Below are 25094 nucleotides of genomic sequence, written 5' to 3' on the forward strand. Positions count from 1 at the left end.
TTGTGCAGCAACTGAGTGGCGATCGTCACTGCCGTGATTCGACAGCTGTGGCTTGACTCCCAGTCTCTCGGCTCCAAAGACGATCCAAGGGACCTGCCGGCCTGCAAGGTTGACCATTGCCAATATTTACACTTGCATCATATCACTCGGCCACACGCAAAGTACACATGCACACAGGTGTGGACCAGCTTTTTTTCATGAGGAAGGGAGGGGGGGGGTGCACAACTCTGAGATGGTAATTCATGATGATGCTTACTGCACAGGTGCTCATGGTCAATAATAATACATTTTTTTTACATCCTCATGAGCACTTTAACACCAGTGTAACATCTAGCTGGGTAGAACTTCATGAGTCTGTCACATGTACACGCTGGTGCTGTCCAATGAACACATTACTTTTACAGGAAAATTTACGGAAAGCTGGAGGATGCATTCATTATGTGGGCTAAAACGTGGAGTGATTTCTTTTTTCCTGCAGCTGCTGTGGCCACAAGCAGCAGTGGCCCCTTAACTCTGGTAATAAAATGCGCACAAAGATTGGACCAAACAACAAATTATGAATGGGTAAAAGATGATTATGCAAGTTACGGTAATACAGCATAACCTCATTACATCAGAGCTTTATAGTGAAGAGGATTTTGGTCTCTTGTAAAGGGAGTATGTAAAATCCAAGTACTGTTACAACAGACTTTTGTGTAAGCGCTGAATGGGTTTGTTATAACCGGAGAGAATTATGAGTCACCAACGCTGTCAAAGAACGGATTTATCCTTAATGGGGGATGCGACTTTCTTACGACGGAAAAAAGCAAAAAAAAAAAAAAAAAAAATTTCTGAAAGTCACATTTTCAGTTTCTGTAGCCATTTTTCTATTTAATTCCAAAATATCTTCATTGAAAACTACATAGAAGTGCTGTAAAAAATCTGTTGCGTTTGCCGAGATGGCAAAAATTAATGCAGAAATTGCAAAAAAAAAAAACCCTGCATTTTTCAAAAGTTATAGCTCCGCAATGGCACAACCGGGCACCGCTATTCTGGGCTCGTAGGAAAGAGCATTCAAATTCCCCGCTTCAGCTAGCTCCTCCATTCAGAAACAAGCGTACAAAAAATAAATGTTTGACGTTCATTTTGAGGCCTCCGATTGGCTGCTTCTGCCATGTTGCTCCAGCACATCTCTCCATTGGACTGATGCTCGCTCTGGGAGAGCGTCGTTTGCTGCTTGTGCGTCGTGAGGTCACGGTTGTTGAAAATCGTGCATTACTTAGTAACGAGTTCTGTGTTCACGGGTCGACGATAATTTAGGATATACAGTCAATGTCCGATTTTTCGGACTCCCTAGGGACCGCGAAATCGTCCGAAAAAAAAAAACGAATTCATGCTTTTTTATTCCGCTCAAGTGGTCAAATCGCCACATCTACGTACAAAATAGCTTTAACGCCTCCCAGTACACTTATCAGGCATTTTGGTGTGTGCCCAGGCTCTCGCAAATACATTCGGTACCTGCCGCGAACCCCGCTTAACTGTGTGCCAACTGCCACTTGCAAATTTGCGTCTCGTGATGAGCGTCGCAGATACCAGCAAAGTGTGGAATAAATTGCAGCTCACTCGCATGGAACGTTTGGAAACGATGACGTGGAACACAAAGACTTTGGCGGAAGAGCGATGACTTGTTCGGCTTTCCCCAATGCGTGTGCAGGCGTAAACGATGCACACATGCATCGCTGAATCTCCACCGATACGCAGCATTTGCTGCCGTGTGAAGCTGATCATTTCTAGTTGTGTGCAGCACATCGCCAACTAAGCTGACGCCGTCACTGTACTGTGGGTGTACCATATGCATTTGTGATGACGCGTCTGTGCGGAGCACTTAGCGGTCTCGCACAAAGCGGCAGCACGAATGGCGGTGCGGCGAGTTTGGGTTCTCACCTACTAAATGCGTGCAGTACGCATGCAACTGCACTAGGCCACATGCACTACTGAGCAGCTAACTGAAGATGCTTATCGTAAGGGTTGTCAGCAATTAAGCCGTAGTGGCATGTTTGCCACCTGCCGCCATCACGCCTCCGTGCATTTCCGCTGCTTATCCGTAAGGACATCGCCGCATGGCGCCGTGATGGCGGCCCCTGTGAATTTCTGGTCTGCTTCACCCCACAGCACTTCGGCATTGCGGCGAAGATGACTTTTGGACTCTGGTACTGTCGCAAACAGATCGACTCGCGAAAGCGCTGGTTCGAACCTACGAGATGATAGACGCGGCAGAGGTGGGGGCTCCAATTAATGCCTTTCGGATCTGCAATACGGGCAGAAAGTCCGAAAAATCAGATGCCGAAGAGTTTCAGCATCCGAAATTTCGGACGTTCTTATACATGGACGTCTATGGGGCTGGTGACAGTGCCGCGAAAGCGAATTTTCAAGCATGTCCAGAAAATCGGGCGTCCGAAAAATCGGCAGTTCACTGTCATTACGTTTGCTTTGGTATCTTCAAGCAGAAGCTCAATCGTCAGATTACGATACCGCGCCGCACTCGTCACGAACATCGCAGACACGCATTTTGGACCGACTGTAACCGACTGTAGCGTTGACTCATCGGACCCACGGTTAGAGGTACTGCCCATCACCACTTCGGACCTTGTGACGAAGACCATCCAGAGACAACTCTTTGTACCCGCGATCGAGCATGACGTACTTTGAAACATCGAGCATTGTGACCACGAACATAGCAGCTGAGCTTTCTGCTTGAAGTCGTAGCTGGGCCTAACTACGCTCAGGGCACCCACGTACGAGAAGAATCCGAACTTTGCGGGCAAGAACGTCACGCTAGGAGACATGGTATGTCGATATCCAGCACGCTGTTCTCGTCCCGAAAGTACGCCAAGCGATGTTTCAAGTCGGAAGTTATTGACTTTGGAATGTCCATGGTAGAAAAGTCCATTGTAAAGGGGTCCTGACCACCTTGCTGGCCTCACATTTTAGTCAGTTATATCCAAATGTCCGTTGTAAACAAAGCTCAATCAATAGAACAGATAGGGAGGTTAGCATAACATCACGAATTGGTCTGTAGTATTCGAATGTCTGTTATAAGCAGGTCTGTTGTAACGAGGTTATACTGTATGCCATATTTTATTTTCCCATCACACATGACACGTAAAAATAAGCGATCCACTTGTGCAAATCAAACGACTTGCAGTTTTCCTTGACCCGATTGTGCTGCTACATGCCTTCATTCATGTTTCAAACTATGTCACTTTGGCACATTTCTGTCTGATGCAACAAAGTGGCCGCCTTTCCTTTGCTCCCATTGCACCCAATTTCGATATTGCCAGGAACACGGTCTTGAAGTATGATGACGAATTTTTCAAACTGTATGCAATATTTAGAATTTCTAGAAAGTGGGTATGCCAAAATCGTGATGCCCTAAAACTTTTCCACATAAACAAGTGCCCTCAAGTTCACAATAAAAAGTATATTCAACCTATTTTTCTTACTTAGTCCGTTCAAAGTAACTTTAGCTGGTGCAACGTATAGTACCCCGCTATTATGCTTCTCAGTGCTATGTCTTCCAGGTTGTTACATCGTTTTTGGCTAATCACAGCATAGCTCCCATAGAATCCAATGCATTGTGGACTCTGCTGTTACATTGCAAACGTGAAACTTGTTCCCGTATGATATGTTGCGAACTCGCACTGCAAGCTGGCCCTGGTGGCCATGTTGAATATTCATGCAGCTTGGCCAGACTTATGGCAGTAGCTGGACGTAGCGGTGGGTGCAACAACCATGACATGTTTCCAGTTTCCGTCAGCAAAAGTGTAGCCTTTAAAATCTAATCAACTGTCTTTGGACAAAACTATAGAAATACAAGACCAAAATAGGAAAAGACATGCACAAAACACTCCTAGTGCTACACACTACTATTACCAGACACCACGAAATTTGAATTACGTGTAATTCGAAGGTTGTGGGTTCCGATCCCACCGACGGAAAGGCTAGTGTTTCATCCACTTTACCGTATTTACTCGAATGTAACGCGAGTTTTTTTCAAAATCTCTCTGAAGTGATTTGGGGGTACGCGTTATAATCGAAGCACCTCAAATCGTGCCTTGGCGGTGCCGCCCCACTGTTTCCTTAAAATGGCTACGACAAACCTAGCGATCTTTCAACCTTGTGCTGGCAACGTATGCACGCTGGCAACATCGAATCAAATCCAATCCAATCCTATTGTTCGCGACGTGTTTTGCGGGCGGTTCATTTCCTTTGTGCTTCCGCGACTTCGGCTCGAGCAAATGGCAGCGCGACGAGTTCAGTATGATGCCCGCTTTAAGAGAAGTGCAATACTGATGGCTGAGGAAATCGGGAACTCAGCCGCGACTCGACGGCTAGATGTGGCGGAATCTACTATCCGTGGGTGAAGGCTCCGGCGTGAAGCGCTCTTCAAGAGTGAGCCCGGCTGAAAAGGCTTCCGTGGACCTCGTTGTGGCCGTCACACAGAACTCGAAAAAAAAAAAAAATGGCGGAGTTTGTGATTGAGCAGCGAAATCGCCTATTGGGGGTCAACGTTGAGCTGATTCAGTGGAAAGCCCGAGACGTAGCTCGAGAGATGGGGATCCCGCGGGAGAACTTTAAGGCTTCACGTGGATGGGCACAAAAGTTAATGCGAAGAAATGGATTTTCCCTCCGGCGAACAACGTCGATAAGGCAGAAGCTACCAGCAGATTGCGAAGCGAAGCTAGTGGAGTTTCAGCGCTATGTGCTCGACCTGCGCGCTCGTCGCAAATGCCGTTGGGGCACATTGGCAACGCGGACCAGACTCCCGTTTTCTTGGACATGCCTATGTCAAGGACTGTCAGCGAAACAGGCGCCCCCCAAGTTCGCATAAGGACAACAGGCAACGAGAAGACGCGGCTAACCGTGATGCTAGCCTGCTTGGCGGATGGGCGCAAGTTGCCGCCATACATCATTTTCCGGCGCAAAACCATCCCGAAGGAGCTGTTCCCCAGGGATGTGATTGTCCGCTGCCAAGAAAAAGTTTGGATGGACACTCCGCTTATGCTTGACTGGGTCAAGACTGTGGTGCCGACGGCCAGGTGCGCTCCTCCACCCCGCCTCCATCCTAATTTCGCGGTCACCTGACGCCGGAAGTGAAGAAGCTGATGCGGGAAACTCAGACGCAGCTCGCTGTTATTCCCGGAGGTATGACGTCCGTGCTGCAGCCATTAGACGTCTGCCTGAACAAACCACTTAAGGGGGGACGCGGCTTTCGTATCGCGCAAAATCGCAAAAAAATCGATTTTTTGAAAATCACATTTTCGGTTTCTGTAGCCCTTTTTCTATCTGATTCCAAAATATCTTCACTGAAAACCACCTAGAAGTGCTTTAAAAAATTAGTTGCGCGGGCTGAGGTGTCGAAAATTATTGTGGAGATCGCAAAAAAACAGTGCTTTTCAAAAATTTCTTGCTCCGCAACGGTACAACCGGGCGCCGCCATTTTGAGCTCGCCGTAAAGGGCATTTCTTCCTTTTCAAATTCCCCGCCTCAGCTGGCACCTCCCTTTAAAAACAAGCGCACAAAAAGCAAATCTCTGAAGGTCGTTTCGAGGCCTCCGATTGGCCGCGTCCGCCATGTTGCTCCAGAACGCCTCGCCATTGGTCCGATGCTCGCTTCGAGAGGACAGTCGTCTGCTGCTTACGCGTCGCGATGTTACCTGATGTTACGACTGTCGAAAATCACGCTACTTAGTGACGCGTCCGCTCTCGTTCTGTGTACACGGGTCGACGATAATTTAGAATATGATTACCCTGTAGTTTGACAGCTGCAAGCGGAAGCGCCGTCGTCAGTGTACGATAGACGGTAGCGTGCCGCGCTCGTCGCGAACATCGCAGATGCGCGTCTCGGGTAGTTCAGCTTGTCAGCGCTTCGTCCTCCGTGACGAAGAACTTCGCGGGACTACTCTTTGTACTCGCGATCGAACATGACGTGCTTTGAAACATCGGGCACCGCGGCCACGCACACCGCGACCGAGCTTGCTGCTCGGAGTCGTGGCTAGGCCTAACTCCGCTTACGGCGCTGGTTTACGAGACGAATCCGAACTTTGCGGGCACGGACATCGCGCTAGCGGACAAGCCGCACTGTGCTTCGTCGCAAGCAACAAATCGCATCGTCTGCTTGCTACTCGAAAGTGCGGATGGGCACTTTACGCATCGGCAGCGGACTCCCGGTCAAGCTCGTCGCGCATTGACCGCTCCGAGCAGCGGCTAGCAATTTCCCGCGTCGGCGCCGCAAGATGAGAGACCAAGTACGTTACGCGCGCCGATTTTTCGTCGCCGCGGCTGAGCACTGCGTATTGTCGCCGAATGCCGCCAGCCAGCATATAGTGCGCGACTTCCCGGACCCCGCGGCCGAGTACATCGGCATGAAAGAAAGCGCTGGTGATGCAATTTAGGCACGCTTGGATTCGTGCTTGGTATCGCCGCTAGCTCTGATGAATCTTCTAAAATAACGAAAGCCTCGCAAATTACCGTTTCCGCGACCGAGTGGATGACGAAACGCATCACAGGCGAGGTTTGCAAATGAGCGTGGCGTGTGTGAAGCAGGGAGTTGAATTTATATCTGACCAACTCGCGTTATTGAATAAACTGCTCATATATTTCATCCCAGAAATGTTTGCAATAAGTGTGCCAATTTTCATGAAAACCTACGAAGGAATAAGAAAGTTGGTACTGAATGCCACGACCCCCACCTTAATTTTATTCAGAAGCTCACTGGAAAGAATGACCTCCGACACACATCCAATGTTTGATGGAGACAGTGATACTTCCCTGACTCTTTCTGCAGAAAGAACGTACGGATTTATTCCATTGGCTAAAGAAGACTGTATAAATCATGTCAAAAAGAGGATGGGTACAGCTCTGCCAACACCTGTATCAAGAAGCAAAAAAGATCAACCACTTGGAGGATGGGCCGGCCTGACTCAAGACCTGATTAATTTAAGACTGACTGGTTATGGTATGGCTATCCGTGACAACGTTGAGATTCATGACATGCAAAAGGCCATAATGGCAACGTTCCATCATGTCACCTCGAGAGATGAGGAGCCACGCCATGAATTCTGCCCACTTGGGTCCCTGAGCTGGTGCAAGTACCGTGCTGCAGAAGCTGAAGGCAAGGCTCCACCACCGCACACGTATAAATTGGCAGCACTGCATTGCTGCTAGTCTACTAAAACCTGACCACCCTCAGTTGCTCGGCTGTTGCCAAAAAAAAATCAAAATGCGGCCGAGAGTCTTCATTCGGTAGTTTGGTCAATTCTACCAGAAGAGCTAAACGCTTCACTGATTGCCGCCGAAACAGCTGTCAATGAGGCAGTCTGCAAGTATAATACTGGCACTCTCCGTGCTTATAGAGAGTTTTGTGCATCACTTGGCCCGAAGCCTCGAAAGCACTCCATTCAATGAGCTGCAGAGAAGGATGCCACACGGGAAAAAAAGGCATCAAAAGTGCACCAAAGCAAGCACCAAATGCTCAAGAGACCTCACATCACTAAGAACACCAAAAACTATGATCCTGGTGCATTCCAGATCACTGGACGCAAGGTGAAACTTCGAGAGCCGTTTTCTCAAAAGTGCCTTTTTGCCTGCCTGCCAAGTTTGCGCAGCCATTTTCTTCCTAACCGTTTGGCCTATTTTGACTCCGTTTCTTTTGTCATGTTTCTTAGACTACAATGCATGTCGTGACATTCTTTCTTTCTCACTTTGACGCTTTGTAATTTTACGAAGTGACTACTCGTTCATCCCAAGAGTGTGCCCGATTTGAAGGTGTCAGAAAGAATCGCAATGCAAGAATATTGTGTTGCAAAAAAAATAAAGCAAGAATGTCATGACACTCAGCGTGCATTTAGCTATGCAACAAATATTCACCTAGCCTTCTAGTCCTTTTTTTAAACTCTCCAGGCATTGCGCAAAGTGCAAGAAAATGCAAGAAGTAAAAATTTAATTGAATAAAAAGTTCTGAGGATATCACTCTGAAACTTTTTTAGAAGCAGCAGGGAGACATGCTGAATATTTGTACCAATTTTCATCAACATCTGTTAAGTTATAAGAAAGTTGGTTTTCCAAAGCCACGTCCCCCCTTAAGGGGGGACGTGGCTTTCGGTACCAACTTTCTTATTTCTTCATGGATTTTGATAAAAATTGGCACACTTATTTGAAATGTTTCTTTAATGCTACTGTAGAAATTTCATGGATATATCTTTACAACTTTTTGATGTACAATATATTTCACCTTCTGCTCTTGTTCAGAGTCTGACTCGCTTAAAAAATGCGATAGGAAACTCATTCAAAGTGCTATGCATTCTAAGATGTCTGATTGCGGGCATGACATTCTTAGATTTTTTTATTTGCAACAAAATTTTTTTTAGTTTTCATTTTTCATGAGGTGACTGTGCAACAGGCACCGAGGCTTTGTGCAACTCGTCAAATAGCTAATTATCAAAAGGCCATACTAAAAAGCAAGAATGTCACACCCTGAACTGTGCTTCAAGGAATATAGAACAAAAAACGGAACTGAAATAGACCCAGCGGTCAGTGAGAAATCAGCGGAACAAGCGAAGCAGGAAGCAAGAAAAGTCGTTTTGAGAAAACGGCTTTTAAAGTTGTACCAACGATATTACTTCATCAAAAGGCACTGGGGTCGTAATCTTTTGAGTCCTTCGTAATGTGCAGTTTCTTGAGTGCCCTGTCTTTAGTTTGAGGTGCCTTGCTTCTCTAAAACACAAGATGATTGTGATCTTTAATGTGTTTTATAAGGTTGGACCTCCTGCACATGTGGCCTTTGATCTGTTGTGCCTTTGTTTTCTTTCTTTTTTCTTAAAATCCTTTTCTGATATACAAAGAACATGTAGCATGAATTTTAAACGAAGTTATGAAGTGGTGTAATAGACATGACAAAAAACAAGATATTGTAATGCAAGTAGGTCATGTACTATGATGATTTGCCAGCTTTCTTGTATTCATGCTCTCATTAACATAATTAACAGTCTTGATTGCAATTGATCGTTGAATCATTTTTATAGGATACTAAGAGTGGCTCTCATCATGACAACCTATCCTTTCCTCCTAAATAACAGGCAGTTATGGCCAAGACATTGGTGGAATAGGAATTCCTTAGCAGTTTAAAGACGCGAACTGGGCAGATATGAATTCATCTCCCTGTTTCAGTCGTCAAGCTAATTTGTAAACCTCGCCTGCGATGCGCTTCATCATTCACCCGGTCGCGGGCATGGTTTTCAGCGAGGCTTTTATTTTTTCAGATTATTCATGAGCGCTTACGGCGATACCAAGCACGACCCCAAGCGCGCCTAAATTGCATCACCAGTGCTTTATTTCACCTCTAAGTGCTCGGCCGCATAGTTCGGGAAGTCGGCACGTGATGTGCTGGGTGGCGGCATTCGGTGACTATGCGCAATATGCCTAGGTGCGGCGACGAAAAATATGCGCGCAACGTGTTTGGCCTCGCATTTCGGGACACCGACGCGCGCCCGCTGCGCGACGAGCTTGGCCGTATGGTCCGCTGCCGATGCGTAAAATGACCATCCGCTGTACCGAGGAGCCGGCGGGGGAAGCGCTTCGTTCCTTGCGAAGAAGCACACTGCCGCGAGTCCGCTAACGTGTTGTTCTGGCCCGCAAAGTTCGAGGTTCGTCTAGCGTGCCGATGCCGTGAGCGGAGTTAGGCCTAGTGACGACTCCGAGCAGTAAACGCGCCGGCCGGGGTGCCCGATGTTTCAAAGTACGTAATGCGTGGTCGCGAGTACAAAGAATCATCCTGCGATCATCTTCGTCACGATGTACAAAGTGCGCATAAGCAGAACCTCCAACCACGGATACGACGAGTCAACGCTAGAGAGTCGGTCCGAGACACGCGTTTGCGATGTTCGCTACTAGTGCGGCGCGCCATCGTAATCCCACCGAGCTTCCGCTAGTAGCTCCAAACTAAAACGTAGTTCTTGTTCAAAGTTATCGTCGAGCCGTGAACACAGAGCGATTGCGAATACGCCACGAAGTAGCGCGACTTTCTACAGCCGTGAGCTGAAGACGCACGAACTGCAGACGACGATCTCCCGGAGCGAGCATCGGACCAATGGCGAGGCGCGCTGGGGCAACATGGCGGACGCGGCCAATCGGAGGGCTCGAAACGACCTTCGAACATTTGCTTTTTGTGTGCTTGTTTTCGAAGGGAGGAGCCAGCTGCGGCGGGGAATTTGAAGACGGAGAAATGCGCTTTCCGATGAGCCCAAGATATCGGCGCCCGGTGGCGTCGTTGCGGAGCTATGATTTTTTGAAAATCAGTGTTTTTTCGCGATTTCCCCAATAATTTTCGCCACCTCGGCAGGCGCAACAATTTTTTTATAGCACTTCTACGCGGTTTTCGGTGAAGATATTTTGGAATCGGCTATAAAAAGGGCTACAGAAACTGAAAATGTGATTTTCAAAAAATCGATTTTTTTGCCATTTTTCGCGATACGAAAGCCGCGTCCCCCCTTAAATAGAATGCGGCAGCTGTACGGAGAATGGATGCGAGAAGATTGGGCTTTGACACCTACGGATAGGATAAAGCGACCTAGTGCCGCGAAGATTGCCGAGTGGGTGTCCGCCGCTTGGTACGGCCTGCCGCACGACATGATAGTTCGCGCGTTTAAAAAGTGCTGTATATCGAACTATATGGATGGCACAGAGGATGACCTCATCTGGGAGGAAGAAAGTGACAAAGAGGGCTCGACCACCGGCGATGATGGCGATGAAAGCGACGAATGAACAAAACTCACTTTATATTTAGAAACTGGGATGTCTTTGCCACTACCATGTGCAGCAAATAAAGGTACTTTTTTCCTCCCGCTTTACTCGCGTTACATTCGTGTTCTTTTTTTTTTTTTCCCGCACTGAAAAGTCGCCCCTCGCGTTACAATCGTGGTATATCGAGTAAATACGAGTAAATCGAGTTTAGGTCATAATCCTTAGACGCAGTTAAAAAAAAAAAAGACAACAACGACAAATAATGCCCCTATGCTTTCCTTGGCTGAGTTATCTGTTGGTTTCGTTGGTTGCATCTAACAAAGAAACGAGCCCCTCTAGCAATTCCCCTTCTCTCGTACTGACCGTGAGAGTGGCATGCCAAGTCGCAACAAGGATGGAGCAGGCAGACGCCAGCAGTTTCCTCCCCGGGGGCGCTCGGGCCCCAAGGCTTGCAGGGCATCGAGCAGTTGCCGACGTGGCACGGGGGCACCCTCCCACTTGGACTGGAACTGACGCACCAGCTCCCCTTGGCTGCAGCAGGCACGTCCATGCACCAGCCGAGCCAGCAGCTGTAGGGCTACATGTCGACAGATGCTTTGAGGAACAGCTTCAAAGACCATACAGTTCCCTACAAAAAGTGTACTCAAGAGAACTGCAGTGCTAGTGTGTACGAGAGCTGCAGGTTAGGGATGGCCGAATATTCGGGCGCTTCGACACGAATTTCGACTATTCGAAATTTCGAAGTATTCAAAATGAACAAATCTATGTATATCTGAGCACGACATAACCGCCCTGTAAAGGCGTTTTCACTGCAGCGTAGGGGTGCTATGCCGTGAAAGCAGCCATCCAAAAGAAATCCGCACTGCTGTGAAGCCCCACTTCAAGGTTAAATGTACAAATTACCTTCACCTCAATTAATTATTTTTAAGATTTAGTTGGTGAGAGCTACAAGTACGGGAAGAATCAGCAAACTTAACATATTTGTATAAACGATTGAGCCGTGACCAGTTAATTAGAGATTGCAGAAACTTTAAACATCAGTACGACATATGATGATGGACAGTGTCTAGATTAGTCAAAGCTTTGTCCTGGCATCAAGCAGCTTGTTTGCTTTGTAAACTGAGCTTTTTTGATACGATATTACGTCATAAGTGCAGCAATATGCAATGATTATTAGAGCTGTGCGAATAGCAAAATTTTGGGTGCGAAGCGAATTCGAATAATAAAGATTGAGTGCGAATCGAATCGAATAATTTCGAATAATTTTCGAATATTTCTCAAACATTTTTCGAATAATTCGAAGTGATATTACAGAAAAAGTTGCAGAGAATCCCTAAGTATGTTCTTGTGAGATAGCAACATGAAAGTGTTTCTTTTTGCTAGGTTGATGAAGCGCTGGTGGGATCATATTTCATAGTTGTCTTTCTTATCAAGAATGAGGCAATGTAGAGGCCGAATTGTATTTATGTACATGATTTGGTGCAACCAAAGTGTTGCCGACAACACTTTACACGTGATAGGCAGAGATGCCATTTCCTCAGCCTCTCCTTCTCTTTCAACTTCTGTGGAAACCCAACTGATGTGGCAGACAAGGGTGTGCTCCCTTCAAGTCCGGAGTTCCAAATCTGCCTCAATGACGTCCATATATAAGAACATCTGAAATTTTGGATGCTAAAAAGCTTCGGCGTCCGATTTTTTGGACTTCCTGCCCAAATTTCAGGTCCAAAACAGCATTAATTGAGCCCCCAACTCTGCCACGTCTTTCATCTCCATATTGGAACCAGCGTTTTCTTGAGTTAATACATTTGCGACCGTAGCGGAGCTTGAAAGGCAGATTTGCCGCAATACGGGGGTGTGATGAGGTGAAGCATATTGAAAATCTAGGGACCACTTCCAAACGGACGTTGACTGTCTCTTGGCTAAGTTCGACCGTAACGGACCTTGAAAGACAGCTTTGCCGCAATACGGGGGTGTGAGGAGGTGAAGCATATTGAAAATCTAGGGACCACTTCCAACCGGACTTTGTCTCTTGGCTAAGTTCGACCGTAACGGAGCTTGAAAGGCAGCTTTGCCGCAATACGAGAGTGTAATGAGGTGAAGCATATTGAAAATTTGAAGGGGTCACTTTCAACCGGACGTTGACTGCATTTGTCTTTGGGAAGTTCGAATAGTTCGAATAGTAAAATTTCAGTGCGAATCGAATCGAATAGCAAACACTATTCGAAAAATATTCGAAATTTCGAATATTCGCACACCCCTAATGATTATGTGTCTGTGCAGAAAGTTACTGCCTTCATGTGTTTTTGGTAGGGATGGGCGAATAGTGAACTTGAGGTTCGAAGCGAATCCGAAGCGAATAGTGATTTGGTCGAATAATTTCGAATAGAATAGTTCGAATAGTAATTACCGTATATTATTAAGAAAAATGACCATTTTTGTCATGACCCTTGCACAATATTTTTAAGGATTGGAACTAGGTATGAGTGAATGTCACTTTTTTGGCTTGAAATGATGTGGAAGCAGGCTTGAATAGTATCAAAATTTGAATAGCAGTAGGGTGCAAGTTATAAGTGGACGTTACAATTTAAAAATTACTATACTTAGCGCATATAAGCCCATATAAAACGCTTTTAAACTTTAAAAATTATGTACATTTAACCTTGAAGTGTGGCTTCGGCAGTGCAGATTTTCTTTGGAAGGGTTGTTTCAGGGCACAGCAACACAACGCTGCAGTGAAACCACCTTTACAGGGGTTTATGAGCGGTTAAATGTATACATATATTCGTTCATTTCGAATACTTTGAAATTTCGAATTATCTAAATTCGTATCGAAGCGAATTCGAATAGTGTAATATTCGTTCGAATATTCGAAACGCCCGAATAATCACCCATCCCTAGTTTTTGGTTTCGTGGAAATTTAGAAAGCTAAAAGCATAACAAATAACGCCACAGGAAATTAAACAATTAATTGCAACATGACTGCTTTTGCTGCTTTCGTGCCACAGCTGGTGAGGCAGGAAAGGTAACTCAGAAACAAGCTGTGAAAAATAACTTGCTTTCATCAAATTCCAGTGCCTTAGCAGATAGACTACACAACAATGGCTTTGTCCGCAATGGTTGTAGCAAACGGTATCACTGTGACTTGGTGCTCATAAGCTGCATGTGCACTATCAAAGCATGGTGGTTGCCATCCATCATCGCGTCCATACGACAGTAATCTTATCCACAGACATTGCTGCAAAATGTAGTTTCAATAGGACTCAGTGCATGTTAACTGTGCACATGCCTTCGGAATCGTGTCATCATTCACAATCGTAGAAACAACAAGCAGGGGTTTCATTAGTGTGCCAGTGCAATACTTCTGCAATGTCCCTAATGTGGTGGCTGATGAAATGCGATCCTACCACGGTCCGCATGCACACGAAACCCATTGGCTTCATCATGATGGATGGGCAATCTGCTGTTGACCATCTTAATTGTGAAAAATTATGCAATCATGATGCGTGTGTGGTATAGCAGAAAGCGTGCATGATATGAAAATAAGGGTCTTGCGATGCAACCACACTGAAAAGGAAGTCACTAGCCCTCATGAAATTGTCGAGTTATCATCAGAATTTCACAATACCAAGCAAGCGCCCCTCCCCAATGCGGTTGTGATCGTGAAAATTTTGTTGAACGGGAAGAACCAGAAAAATAATTCGTTATGAAGACGTCCTTTTTATATTGTTTTCTACGAGTGGCTGATGGGGAAATGAAAAATTTTCCTTATAGCGAAAATTTCATTGCAGCTGCGTACGTTATAGTGAAATTCAACTACAGTAGACTCTCGTTAAACGGAACCTGAAGGGACCAGGAAAATGTGTTCCATTTAACAGGAGTTCCGTTTACTGAGAGATGAAAAGGAGTGCAGAATCCAAGAACGAAACCAATTATATTAGATGCAGTTGTTCCGTTTAAACAGCAGTTCCGTTTAACAGATTTCCGTTTACTGAGAGTCTACTGTATATCATTTTTCAAAAGCAGTAATTTACCTGTCATTCTATACAGCAAGCTTGTTTGGATTTTAGCTTGGTGCACTTGTCTATGGAAACAAAAACAATTTTGTCATAACACAACCAGAGGCCTGTGTGGCCTCTCTGTGCAACAGATAAAGTACCCATGATGTTCCTAGCAACAGAAATTCTAAATTCTAGTCTGCCCAGATTTTAAGCAAATAACTGCAAACAGTGCCCCCAGCACTTACCATCGTTTGGAAGGTTTTCCTCTTGCCAGCTGGGGCGTAATGGACCCGGCTTCAACCGGACGGCTGCAAATCGTGCCAGAAGTCCAACATCCGGCCCACTGACCACTAATGGTTGCAGCCTCGGACCTTTTGGACCACTCTCACGCAGCTCGTCCTGGAGCTCCAGTTGTCGCACCTGAAGTGCAGCAGCTGAAGGACCGCCCCCTTCTTCTTCATCTTCAGACAGGTAGCCATGTGGCACGAAGACTTCATTGTCCACTTCGTAATCATCAGGCTCGCTCTCTGGCTCGCTGCCTGACAAGCTCTCGCCGGGTTCCTCGTCCCACTCGGCCTCACTGTCCACTTCATAGTCCAGTGTCTGTTTCAAATTTCACACATTTTACGAATTAGAAAGAGCTGCTTGGCAACATGGACATAGCACAATACTCTGGCAGCAAAGCGCATAAGCATGACTCACAACCTGCAAAATCATAATGCTGCTTCAAGGGGCCCCGCAACACCTTTTGAGCATGGTCAAAAAACGCTGCCGATTGCTAGTCGAGGCTCTTGAGAACATGTGAGCCAAACGTTATAGCGCAGCACGCGGCCTGGAATTTAGACTTAATTCTCAAAGTCAGCCAAACCCCCCCCCCCCTCACCCAGCTTTCAGTGTGCTCGCTGGTACAAAAGGAGAGAGAAAGCGCTTAAAGCATGTGACAAACCCCAGTAACTCCGCTCATACATGACGGATTTAAAAAATTTTTGTGGCAGTCGATTTGTGAGGTAATAAACTTCTTTAATGAAGCCATTCAATTTGCACAGCCCCTTTGAAGCCGTCAATTAAGCAATGAAAGCTATGTATCCTATGGTGCAGTTTTTTTGTTGTTCATTTAAGAAGATGCGGGCCAACCACATCTGTGACAACCTTGCTGCAGGCTCACAGTGAGACCAAGGGTTATTTATAATATTCTACCAGGAAAAGGACCATCACAGGAAACAGAAATGCCTCAGCATTCCCCCTTTCACAGAAGTTTTTTTCTCAACAGTAAGTTTATTTTTATATTGTTTATATTATAAGTGGACATCATTAATAGGTGCTGAGATTCAACAAGAAAAGTTACCAGCAATACTGCGTAATATACACTTTATTTTTTGAAACATGCTGTTCATAGGAGTAAGCCGCAGGGCCATTAATAGGTAGGTGACAACAGAGCTATAAACCATATCTATAAGTACACAGCAGAAACCCTCTGGTCTGTTTTTTATGGGGCCATGAAAAAACAATAACGCAGTAGTCGAAAAATGTATAATGCGAGCATGTGCTTAAAATGTACTGATGGGCTAGTTGATGAGCCATGATTTTCGAATAGGCAGCGCACAAAAGGGCGACGAACACGTACACAAAAAAGACGCAAACACAGCGCTTGTGTTTGCGTCTTTTTTGTGTACGTGTTTGTTGCCCTTTTGTGTGCTGCCTATTTGAAAAAGCGAGCATGTGGTTAAGATTGGGAAAAAGTGTGGGTAAATCATAAAACATGCATTGCACACAGCTCTACCTGAGAATTTATTCATCAGTTTAAGGCTCAAAGAAGTCATTGATGGAAATCTGGCATTTCTTTCATGCCTCTGCTTGAACCAGACCCTTTTCAAGCCCTTGGATGGCCTTGTGCCAGCCCACATCACCAAATCACTGACGTACCCCCTCAGCATATCCAACACAGCAACAGTTCACAATAAATCAGGCAGGAACACTGCAGGAACTACATCTGAAAAGGGGATTCTTGTACATACCGTAAAATGCCGAGCAAGGCCCCCCCCCCCCCTACAGTGAAGGATCATCCGACCAGATTTGGAATTTGGAGGGGGGGCGCTTGCTCGGTCCCAAACCGAAATTCAAGACAGCGGCGGGAGAGCCGCTAAAAATAAAAAATGCCCATCCATGTTTCTAATGAAATGCTTTACTTATTTACTGTTTTTATTCTCCCTCGTCACTGTCAAACCATTGAAGCAGCTACCGGTTTGACCAATATACGACTGGCCACATGACAACGGAATTTCATAAACAACATTAGATACGCATTCAGTGTACTCATTCTTGTGGTTATTTTTTAACAAGCGATGCTCGTCTTGAAAAAAAAGTGGCTACAGAGGGGGGGGGGGGGCTTGCTCGGTCATTGGCGCTTTTTTCAGATCCCCGGAAGATGGGAGGGGAGCGCTTGCTCGGTATTTTACGGTAGGTGTCTGTAGAATCCTTGCTGGGATCGGACGCCAGAAACTCTACACGTGGGAAAACGTATAAGTGAGGAACATATAAGCGGTGTTCTACTGTATAAGTTGGATATTCCTTAGCAGCAACGATTTTCTAAGCCAAGTAGACAACCCTGCAAGCTTATCTCACTTCCACCAGCTATAGCTACGCACTTAACTGGATATGGAAGCGTAGACAATACATGTATTTACTCGTATCTAAGCCGATATTTTTTTCGAAAAAACGATGTGCGGAAGTGGGGGGGTCGGCTTAGATTCGAGTACCCTGATTTGACCGCAGCCGCCACCTACCTAAAGGCCCGGCTGCGCTAGCGGCATGGCGGCTCACCATGCACCGATCTCAGGCTACCGTATGCAGCTGGCTCTGCATGCGCATCCGAGGTCACTGAGGCACAGCGGCAGAGTGGTGGTCCCCATGGCTACTCAGGCGGACCGCGTCATCTGCTTCGTACTTACTGTCCATTGTTCCGAAATCTCGCAGTCCCATGTTCATGCAGCGAGGGTCGTCGAGCCGGCGAGATTTCATGGCGGCAAAGGTGGATTGGGTCACATGATTACAGCGCCAGCGAATGCCATGCACTTTGACACCCTCTCACTTCCTGTCGCGTGATGCGGAGGTGGCAGAGGCGCGAGAGCGGAGTTGGTCAGTTTTCTGGAAGCGATCGGGTAGTGTAGTTGTGCCTTAAACACGTGCTCACGAAACGCCTGCACCAACTGTGCTTCAGAAGCGACGGCACCAACCAAGCGGTGCCACTACAGCGTGGCCTTTAAAGGGACACTAAAGAGCAAAACGATTTCTCTTATATTAGTAAAGTACTCTTTCACGATACCAAAAACGCCACGCTTGCTGCGAGAAGGAGCTTAGTAAGCGAGAAAACGCGCAAGAACAAAATGTGGGTGGCGACGCCACATTGATGTTTCCGCACCATTTGCCATGACATCACATGTTTTGACGGCGCCTACTAGGGACTACGTAGTTCCTAATCGGTAAAAACGAAATACATTGTCCTCTGAGGGGACCATAGACTTAGCATACCAAGTTTGGGGTAATTCTGTTGAGCCAATGGCGCCAAAATACGATAAATACACTTTGAAATCCGTGACGTCACGCGGGGAGATTTCGGCGCGAAATTTTAAAATGAAACTTTGAACTTGATTTTCTCTCTAGTAATAAACCTATGATGACGAAATTAACGACATTAGAGTTCTCAGAGCACAATTTATCGATCTAAACCGGTTCATTGTTTCTCTTTAGTGTCCCTTTAAGCGAAAGGTTGTTCTCCATGCAGAGAAAACATCAAACCTGCAAGCGCAGCACGAGTTCAGCGTGCTGCTTGCACAAATCGGCCTCTGGACGGCGTTCCCAAACCGTTTTCACCCAGCACTCCATCAAGCCACTGTACATCCAACCTTTGTCGTGAATGCGCACGACAACATTTCTGGGGAACTTTTCGCCAGCTGGTACAGTCTTGCGCTTAAAAATTATGTATGGGGGAAGCTTTCATCCATCGGCGGTGCAGCACAGCATTACCGTCGTTCGCTGCTTTTCGTAGCCTGCCGTCCTAAGCTTGACTTCCTTCGCACCCTTTTTGTTCACGGTGTATGCCATTGGCATGTCGAAGCGCACCGGGGTCTGGTCAGCATTTGCAATTTGTCCCAGTTGGTAGCCCTCTGCCCGCTGTTTGTCCATCACGTATCGCTGAAACTTGACAAGCTTCTCCTCAAAGTCAGCGGGCAGCTTCTGACACACGGAGGTTCGCCATCTCAGGCTGAACCCGAACTGTTTCATGAAGCGCGTTGCCCAGCCCCTGCTTGCTTTAAAATTGGCTCGTGTGACACCCTTCACGAAGGCAACTTCCCTGGCCTTCACCTGAATCATATCCAACGCGATGGACGAAAGCGAGGACGATGCCCTCTGGGATGAACTTAGCGACAAAGAGGACAGCGATGTTGCGGATGACGACACCGACGACGAATAAACGTTCTACGTAGTACGTGCCTACGGAATGTGCGCTTTTGCAATAAAAATGCTGGGTTTTCTGCCGATAAAACGTGGTTTTCTTTCTTTTTTCGGCCTGCATTAGAGGTAAGTTTTTTTTCCCCTGGGATTACGAATTTCGGGGGTCGGCCTGCAGTCGAGGGCGGCCTAGATTCGAGTAAATACGTAAAAATAGACAACGCAACACGGAACAAGATGGCAACATAAGAAATGCCAATGTGATAACTTTGGCTGCTTGTGAAAATTCTCCAAAACTCACCTGGTCCTTTGCCCAAGGATTGCGCCCCGAGACTGTGCGACTACGTCGACGCCAGGTTCCCCAGTAGGCAGGCCGCACATTTTCACAAAATTGCAGTAACTTGGCTCGAGGTGCTGACCGGGGTTCACGAACATACCGATGCCACTGTTCTCCTCGAGGGTTGAAATGGACTTCTGCAGAGCACTGGAAGCACAGCATGTCACAGCGTATTGATGCTATAGGACAAAGCTTGTTAAACTTTTCTTGTTACAAACATATTCATTTCTGGTCGTTCTGGATTAAAATTTTTATTTGACAATACATTACTTGCTACGTACATAATGTGAGTAGCAGATAGCGACAGATTTAATGAAAGCACTATTATATCAGCCAAGTGAATATTTTCAGTATGTATAGGAAAATTGGTGATACTGTATTACCACATGGGCAAAGAACCTAAGGGCGATCTCTTTTTTTCTAGTGCTGCACAGATGATTTTGTGGAAACAGTGAAGAACTCTGCATTTCAGTAGTGTAACCATGTACAACAGTGAGTAATAATCTGCATTATAACGGCTTCCACAGCTGTGCCCATAAACAAAAACCGATGTGGTCTACTCAAGGCTTGTTGACTTTTGCAGCTGACCTGTGACTGTAGGAAGCGGTCCATCAGCGAGTGGTCGAAACGCTGTCTAACATCGACAGGTACAGCTGGTGCCAGGGTCATGCCAGCTTTCAACTCGAATGGTCTAAATGTCCCCTGCAGAACACATTTCATTCAATCTCTGGCAAGGTAGTTGCACATCATATATTATGAGGCTCAATGCATTGTCGAAAATGAACCGGGAAAACCTCTAAACTATGTTTGCAGAACTATAATTCTTCAAGCTAATGCCAAGAGGAACCGAGGCAGCCGATTTTAAGAAAGGTGGGAGAATTTTAAGTGTAACAAGTATGAACATGCATAATACAGCAGAGTGAGAAGGTCTAATAAAAATAATCAATCCAGGCAATAAAAAATTGGTGAATGCTAATGCCTAGAATACATTTTTGTTTAGAAGAGTAAATATTAGCGGGGAGTATGAGCAGGACGAATCCATGGGCATCTTTGTTTGTTGGGCTGAGTACGGCCAGTTAGATTTTGACCGACCATAGTGCCCTCCAGTGTATAATTTTTGTTCACCATGCCGAATAAGAGCAGAAAACTCTGTTTACATGCTTCAAAGCAACAATGTGTATATCTATCCGAAAGAGTGCAAGTTCCAAGTTTCCTCGGGTGCTGATCGCACCTGTCCAGGGTTTGGCTGGTCAGGGCGTGGCTGCTTGCATACAGGTTCCTGGTCAGCAGCAGCCTTGCGCTTCTGGGCGCTTCCCGCAAGAGCTTGGAATGGCAGCCGTGCTGCACAGTAGAAAATGTTTGGTGCTATTGTGAACAAAAAATAACTACGAGAATGGAAATCTGGGCGACTTTGCAATAAAGCATCATAGAGCAGGTAGTGCGAAAAATATGTCGACACAAGCCAGTACCATAAACACGAGACGAGCGTTAACTTCAAGCTAAAATTTATTCTCAGAATCCACGCCTATTTATCAACCATAAAAGATCAAAACACCACATCGTTACCCAAGAAAGTACATCTTATCCCACAATGGACAATGGACGCCACAACATCTTGATCGGCTCTTACAACAAAAATGATACACGCAAAAGGCAACGCAGTCAAAATAAAGCCAAAAACTGAACGCGAGCGATTATGGTATGCGTGCTCAGACTAGAGACTTTTATCATGCAGAAAGCGTAGGTGCCAGGTGGGCTGTAAGGAAAGCTAACTCACAGTTTGAAGTTAGCGCTTGTCTCGTGTTTATGTTCCTGGCTTGTGTCTACGTATTTTTTGCGCTACCTGCTCTATGATGAAAAAATAACTAGCATGGCTTGGCATACTCACGAGTAGACTCACTTTGTTTGTACTCCACACTTATTTCAAAGGCAGATGTAAGGTAGAGTATTACTAACTGATGAAGAGTGCGAATGGACGTATGAACGGAAGCGAGCACAGAACACGTGCCGACTAACGATAATACATGATCAGGGACAACGGTTCTTAGTGAACATGCGAAAACGAATGACTGTTGGAGAGTGTGAATGAATGGCCAAGAGCATGTATGTGAGTGCAAGCAAGCCAATGTGAGTGTGATCATGAGAGGATGGCAGTAAACGTGAATGAAGCTGGCTATAAATATGCGTGTATGCTGGCAAGCATGGATGGCCATTAGTAGGCAGGTGAGTGAGTGCACATACATGCGAGTGAATACATATGATATGGTATGTTTTGATGCAAGGGCCAAATGTGGCTGAAGAGCACTGGCCCGTTATGTCCTAATGAAAATGTCAGGAACCAATGGGTTACGACGGATGTATGTACCCCAGCTGTAGAGGGGCCCAAAATAATTGGCTTTATAAATGCACACAACAGATATTTATTAAAGTTATGATAATGACTGCAGTGAGATGTTCTTGGAGTCAGAAAGGCTATAGCACAGAGAGATGATAGGTTAAAAGTAGCAGTGGTGCTAGCTTACATGTAGAACTACAGCTTCACATGTTTATTTTATTCGGTTGATCGACTGACAATACATGATTGTTATGATGCAGGAGATAAAAGGTGACGTTAAGGGCCACCTGACTATGCCTCTGGAACCAGGCCCTTGAAACCAGGGGCCCTGACACAGGTGCGATACTGAATGAAAGTGTCGCAACAGCAGCCTTTCAGGGGAGGCTGTGCGATGGTATATTGGAGTAATAACATGCAGCGAGTGTATCCGATTAAAAAAATTTAAAAAACTAATCCATAGTTGGGTACAGCTTTAGAAGGCAGCGGCATTTCCACCTGAAAGGTAGATGCACATAAGCTTGCACCAATGAGTGTGCGCTCTACAATGTCATAAGCCACACAGTGACCTCGCTGTCAGAGAACATTGCCAGGTACATGAGTGGGACTATTTCTTTAGTCGCGGAGACAACTGCCGCACTCCGGTCATCTGGGCGGAGCCTCTCCTGCTTTCTTAAGTTGCATCCGACTATAGTGTCGAACAATGGTTCCTGACCAAGAAACAAAGCTGGATGTAACGGTATATTATGCCAATATGCTAATGAAAAGTGCTTTTTCCTTCGGGTGCCTACGTCACAGTGCTTTACAATACCATGTAGGGCAGTTAATATCTCGCTGCATTTATCACAGAAATGAGTGTCGCAACTGATCAACAGGTGTGCCCCACATCTGTGTTCTTGAACATTGTGCTTGAGTGGGCTGGTTGGTGCATTGTAGAAGATGAATAAAACAGCACTGTGTCTTCTTCTCCTTCCGTCTTAAGAGCTGTTTTATTCGTCTTCCACGTCTGTGTCCTTTAGTACATCGTGTTCTTGTAATGGGTGGTCAATTTCCGTGTGCTTTAATTAGATGGAGCTTGTTATAGGTTTTGGTGCTCAACAAGTATTGCAAATGACTCGCTTTTTTTGCACATGGAAAGTTTTAGGTCTACAGGAGGGACAGCTATGGAGGAGGTGCTAGCTTTTCTAGTTATGGATGAGGCGATATTGTTGGCGAGCATATTACTTTTAATGTCCGAGTGAATAAGCAGCCTGCAACAGTATTGGTGATTACGAGTGAGTATTTGATTATTCTGCTGATGTATAGCGACTTAACATAATCTAGTGAGCAAAACATCCCTACTGCAGTTGTTCTTGTCCTCGTCCTCCAGCTTGTGTGCAAGGATTACCATTACACAATGCTAACAACTTGATTAAACCTGTACCCTATTCAGTGATAAGACGTCTGTAGGCTGATGTGTGCAGCATACTGGGGTAAACATTAAAACATTAACAAAGCATTCTGGATGTGACTAGGCATAAGTTTTTGATGACTCAGCTAAGGTCAGTTGCACAAAGGCATGTAATGCGACTGACAGGCACTCTTGCGCTCATGCAAATCATATTTTCAACACAGACCCTACTCAAGGCGCAACTATTCTGCACATGGAATTTAAAGTCCTTATCACAGCGCTGCCTGCCCCATGGGCAGACATTTCGTTTACGTTGAGCCGGGACCGGGCAAATACCGAATCACTGGTCCGGCATTTGCTTCATGATTATCTGAGTACAAGTTTTTAAAACAGACAGAATACCTAAATATATTCTGGCAAACGCGTGCTGTAGTTGCATGTTTTCCCCGCTTCCGACTGCAGCTGCACTTGCGTCCATGTAGTGCTCGGACATGACGGTGCATTGGCAGCAGGCCGCCCCAGCAACATTTCTATACCATGAATTTTATTGCTGTTTAACAGCGGCTAACAACTTACAGCATACGCTGCAATGACATACGCACAGAGTAACACGTAGTACAGCTGATGTAGTAGCACCAGCAACGCATATTTTTAGCGTAAATTGAAAGGTCGTGAAGCAAGGGACTCACACTGCTTCATTTTCTTGGTAGGTGTGCAAGGCATCGCGTCAGAAACAGGATCGGCTTCACCAATGAACACTGCACCAACGCTGAACTACGCGGCACAACACCAAAGTGCGGCGTCTACGTTAACACACACATCCTTGAAGTTTGGCAGCGCTCTTGCGCACGCGTCGGGAGAACGAAGGGAGAGGTGCTAAGTTGCAATGACCCTAAAAGGAACTTCTATAGTGTTTAGTATAAAAAGCTTCCTTGATATAACAATACTACACAGTAGTGACCACACGCGCTTACTCCCGCGGAAACTCCATTTGGCGGGAAAAGTGATGCACTGATACGTAGAACGCGATTGGCCAAATACGTAGACATGCAATATGTATAGTAGGTTACAATGACATTCAGTAGAGCAACAAACGCCGATGCGAACGCAAGGGGCACTGCTAACGCTGCGGCTTATATAATAAACCGACTTTCGAGTGCCTCGTACCAAAAGATGGGTTTATTTGTCCGGATTTTTTCTTCAGGAGGACGACGAAGATGCATAGGTGTGACTTCATATGCACTGCAGCTTTAAATAAACTACAATCCTGACTACAATAATTTCTTACCAACGCAGCTTCGTAAGCTCCTGCAGATTTACTTATTACACGAAATCTTATATATGCAAACTGACATGTTTATTTTCCAACAGCTCTTGTTTTTGACCTTATTAAAAAAAAAAGAATCCTGGCAACAATATTAGAATGTATAGCCTCCGAGATTAAAAGCCATGCTGAGAGATTTTTACCAACTAGATGGCGCTAGTTAAGCAAAGCTTTTAAAAATGCACTTCTGCGAGTGAACACGCAAGGCGGCGTGGAAAGAAAGACGTAGTCACCAGCAAGGAAGACGGGAAGTGCCTGAAGCACGGTGTTACTGAAGACCCGTTGAAGTAGCCAAAAAATGCTACCAAACAACACAAGCAGTGACGGCAAAATGACTCCTAACTAGTAATTAAATTACATTACTATTACTTGCCTAAATATTTTTTAAATGCAGTTAAAAGACATTAGAAATTACAGCTGGCCGAAAGTAATGATATAATGCATTTCTATTACTTTCCAAAATGAAATTACTTAATCTGAAGTCCG

At 45.7% G+C, this 25094-nt stretch overlaps 1 protein-coding gene across 1 annotated transcript; it reads right to left on the minus strand.

Moving 5' to 3' along the window:
- On the minus strand, positions 1 to 24287 carry LOC119389429 (chromatin assembly factor 1 subunit A-A). Its single transcript, XM_037656672.2, has 7 exons — positions 23974 to 24287; positions 20794 to 20903; positions 20151 to 20264; positions 19527 to 19709; positions 15022 to 15379; positions 11142 to 11355; positions 1 to 101 (listed from the first exon to the last, which is right to left on the minus strand). The coding sequence occupies exons 1-7, from the start codon at positions 24005 to 24007 to the stop codon at positions 26 to 28; spliced, it is 1089 nt and encodes a 362-aa protein (XP_037512600.1). The 5' UTR covers positions 24008 to 24287; the 3' UTR covers positions 1 to 25.
- Positions 24288 to 25094: the final 807 nt, after the last annotated feature.

Source organism: Rhipicephalus sanguineus, chromosome 4, assembly GCF_013339695.2.
Source record: "Rhipicephalus sanguineus isolate Rsan-2018 chromosome 4, BIME_Rsan_1.4, whole genome shotgun sequence".
NCBI lineage: Eukaryota > Metazoa > Arthropoda > Arachnida > Ixodida > Ixodidae > Rhipicephalus > Rhipicephalus sanguineus.

Excerpts from the sequence above, each read along its gene's own strand:
- LOC119389429 (XM_037656672.2), bottom strand. The coding sequence starts at position 24,007 with ATGCCTTGCACACCTACCAAGAAAATGAAGCAGT. Across the intron at positions 20,265-20,793 it reads ACCAGCCAAACCCTGGACAG|GGGACATTTAGACCATTCGA; the intron begins GTGCGATCAGCA and ends TGTGTTCTGCAG. Across the intron at positions 102-11,141 it reads CTTGGCATGCCACTCTCACG|GCCGGCAGGTCCCTTGGATC; the intron begins GTCAGTACGAGA and ends TCAACCTTGCAG.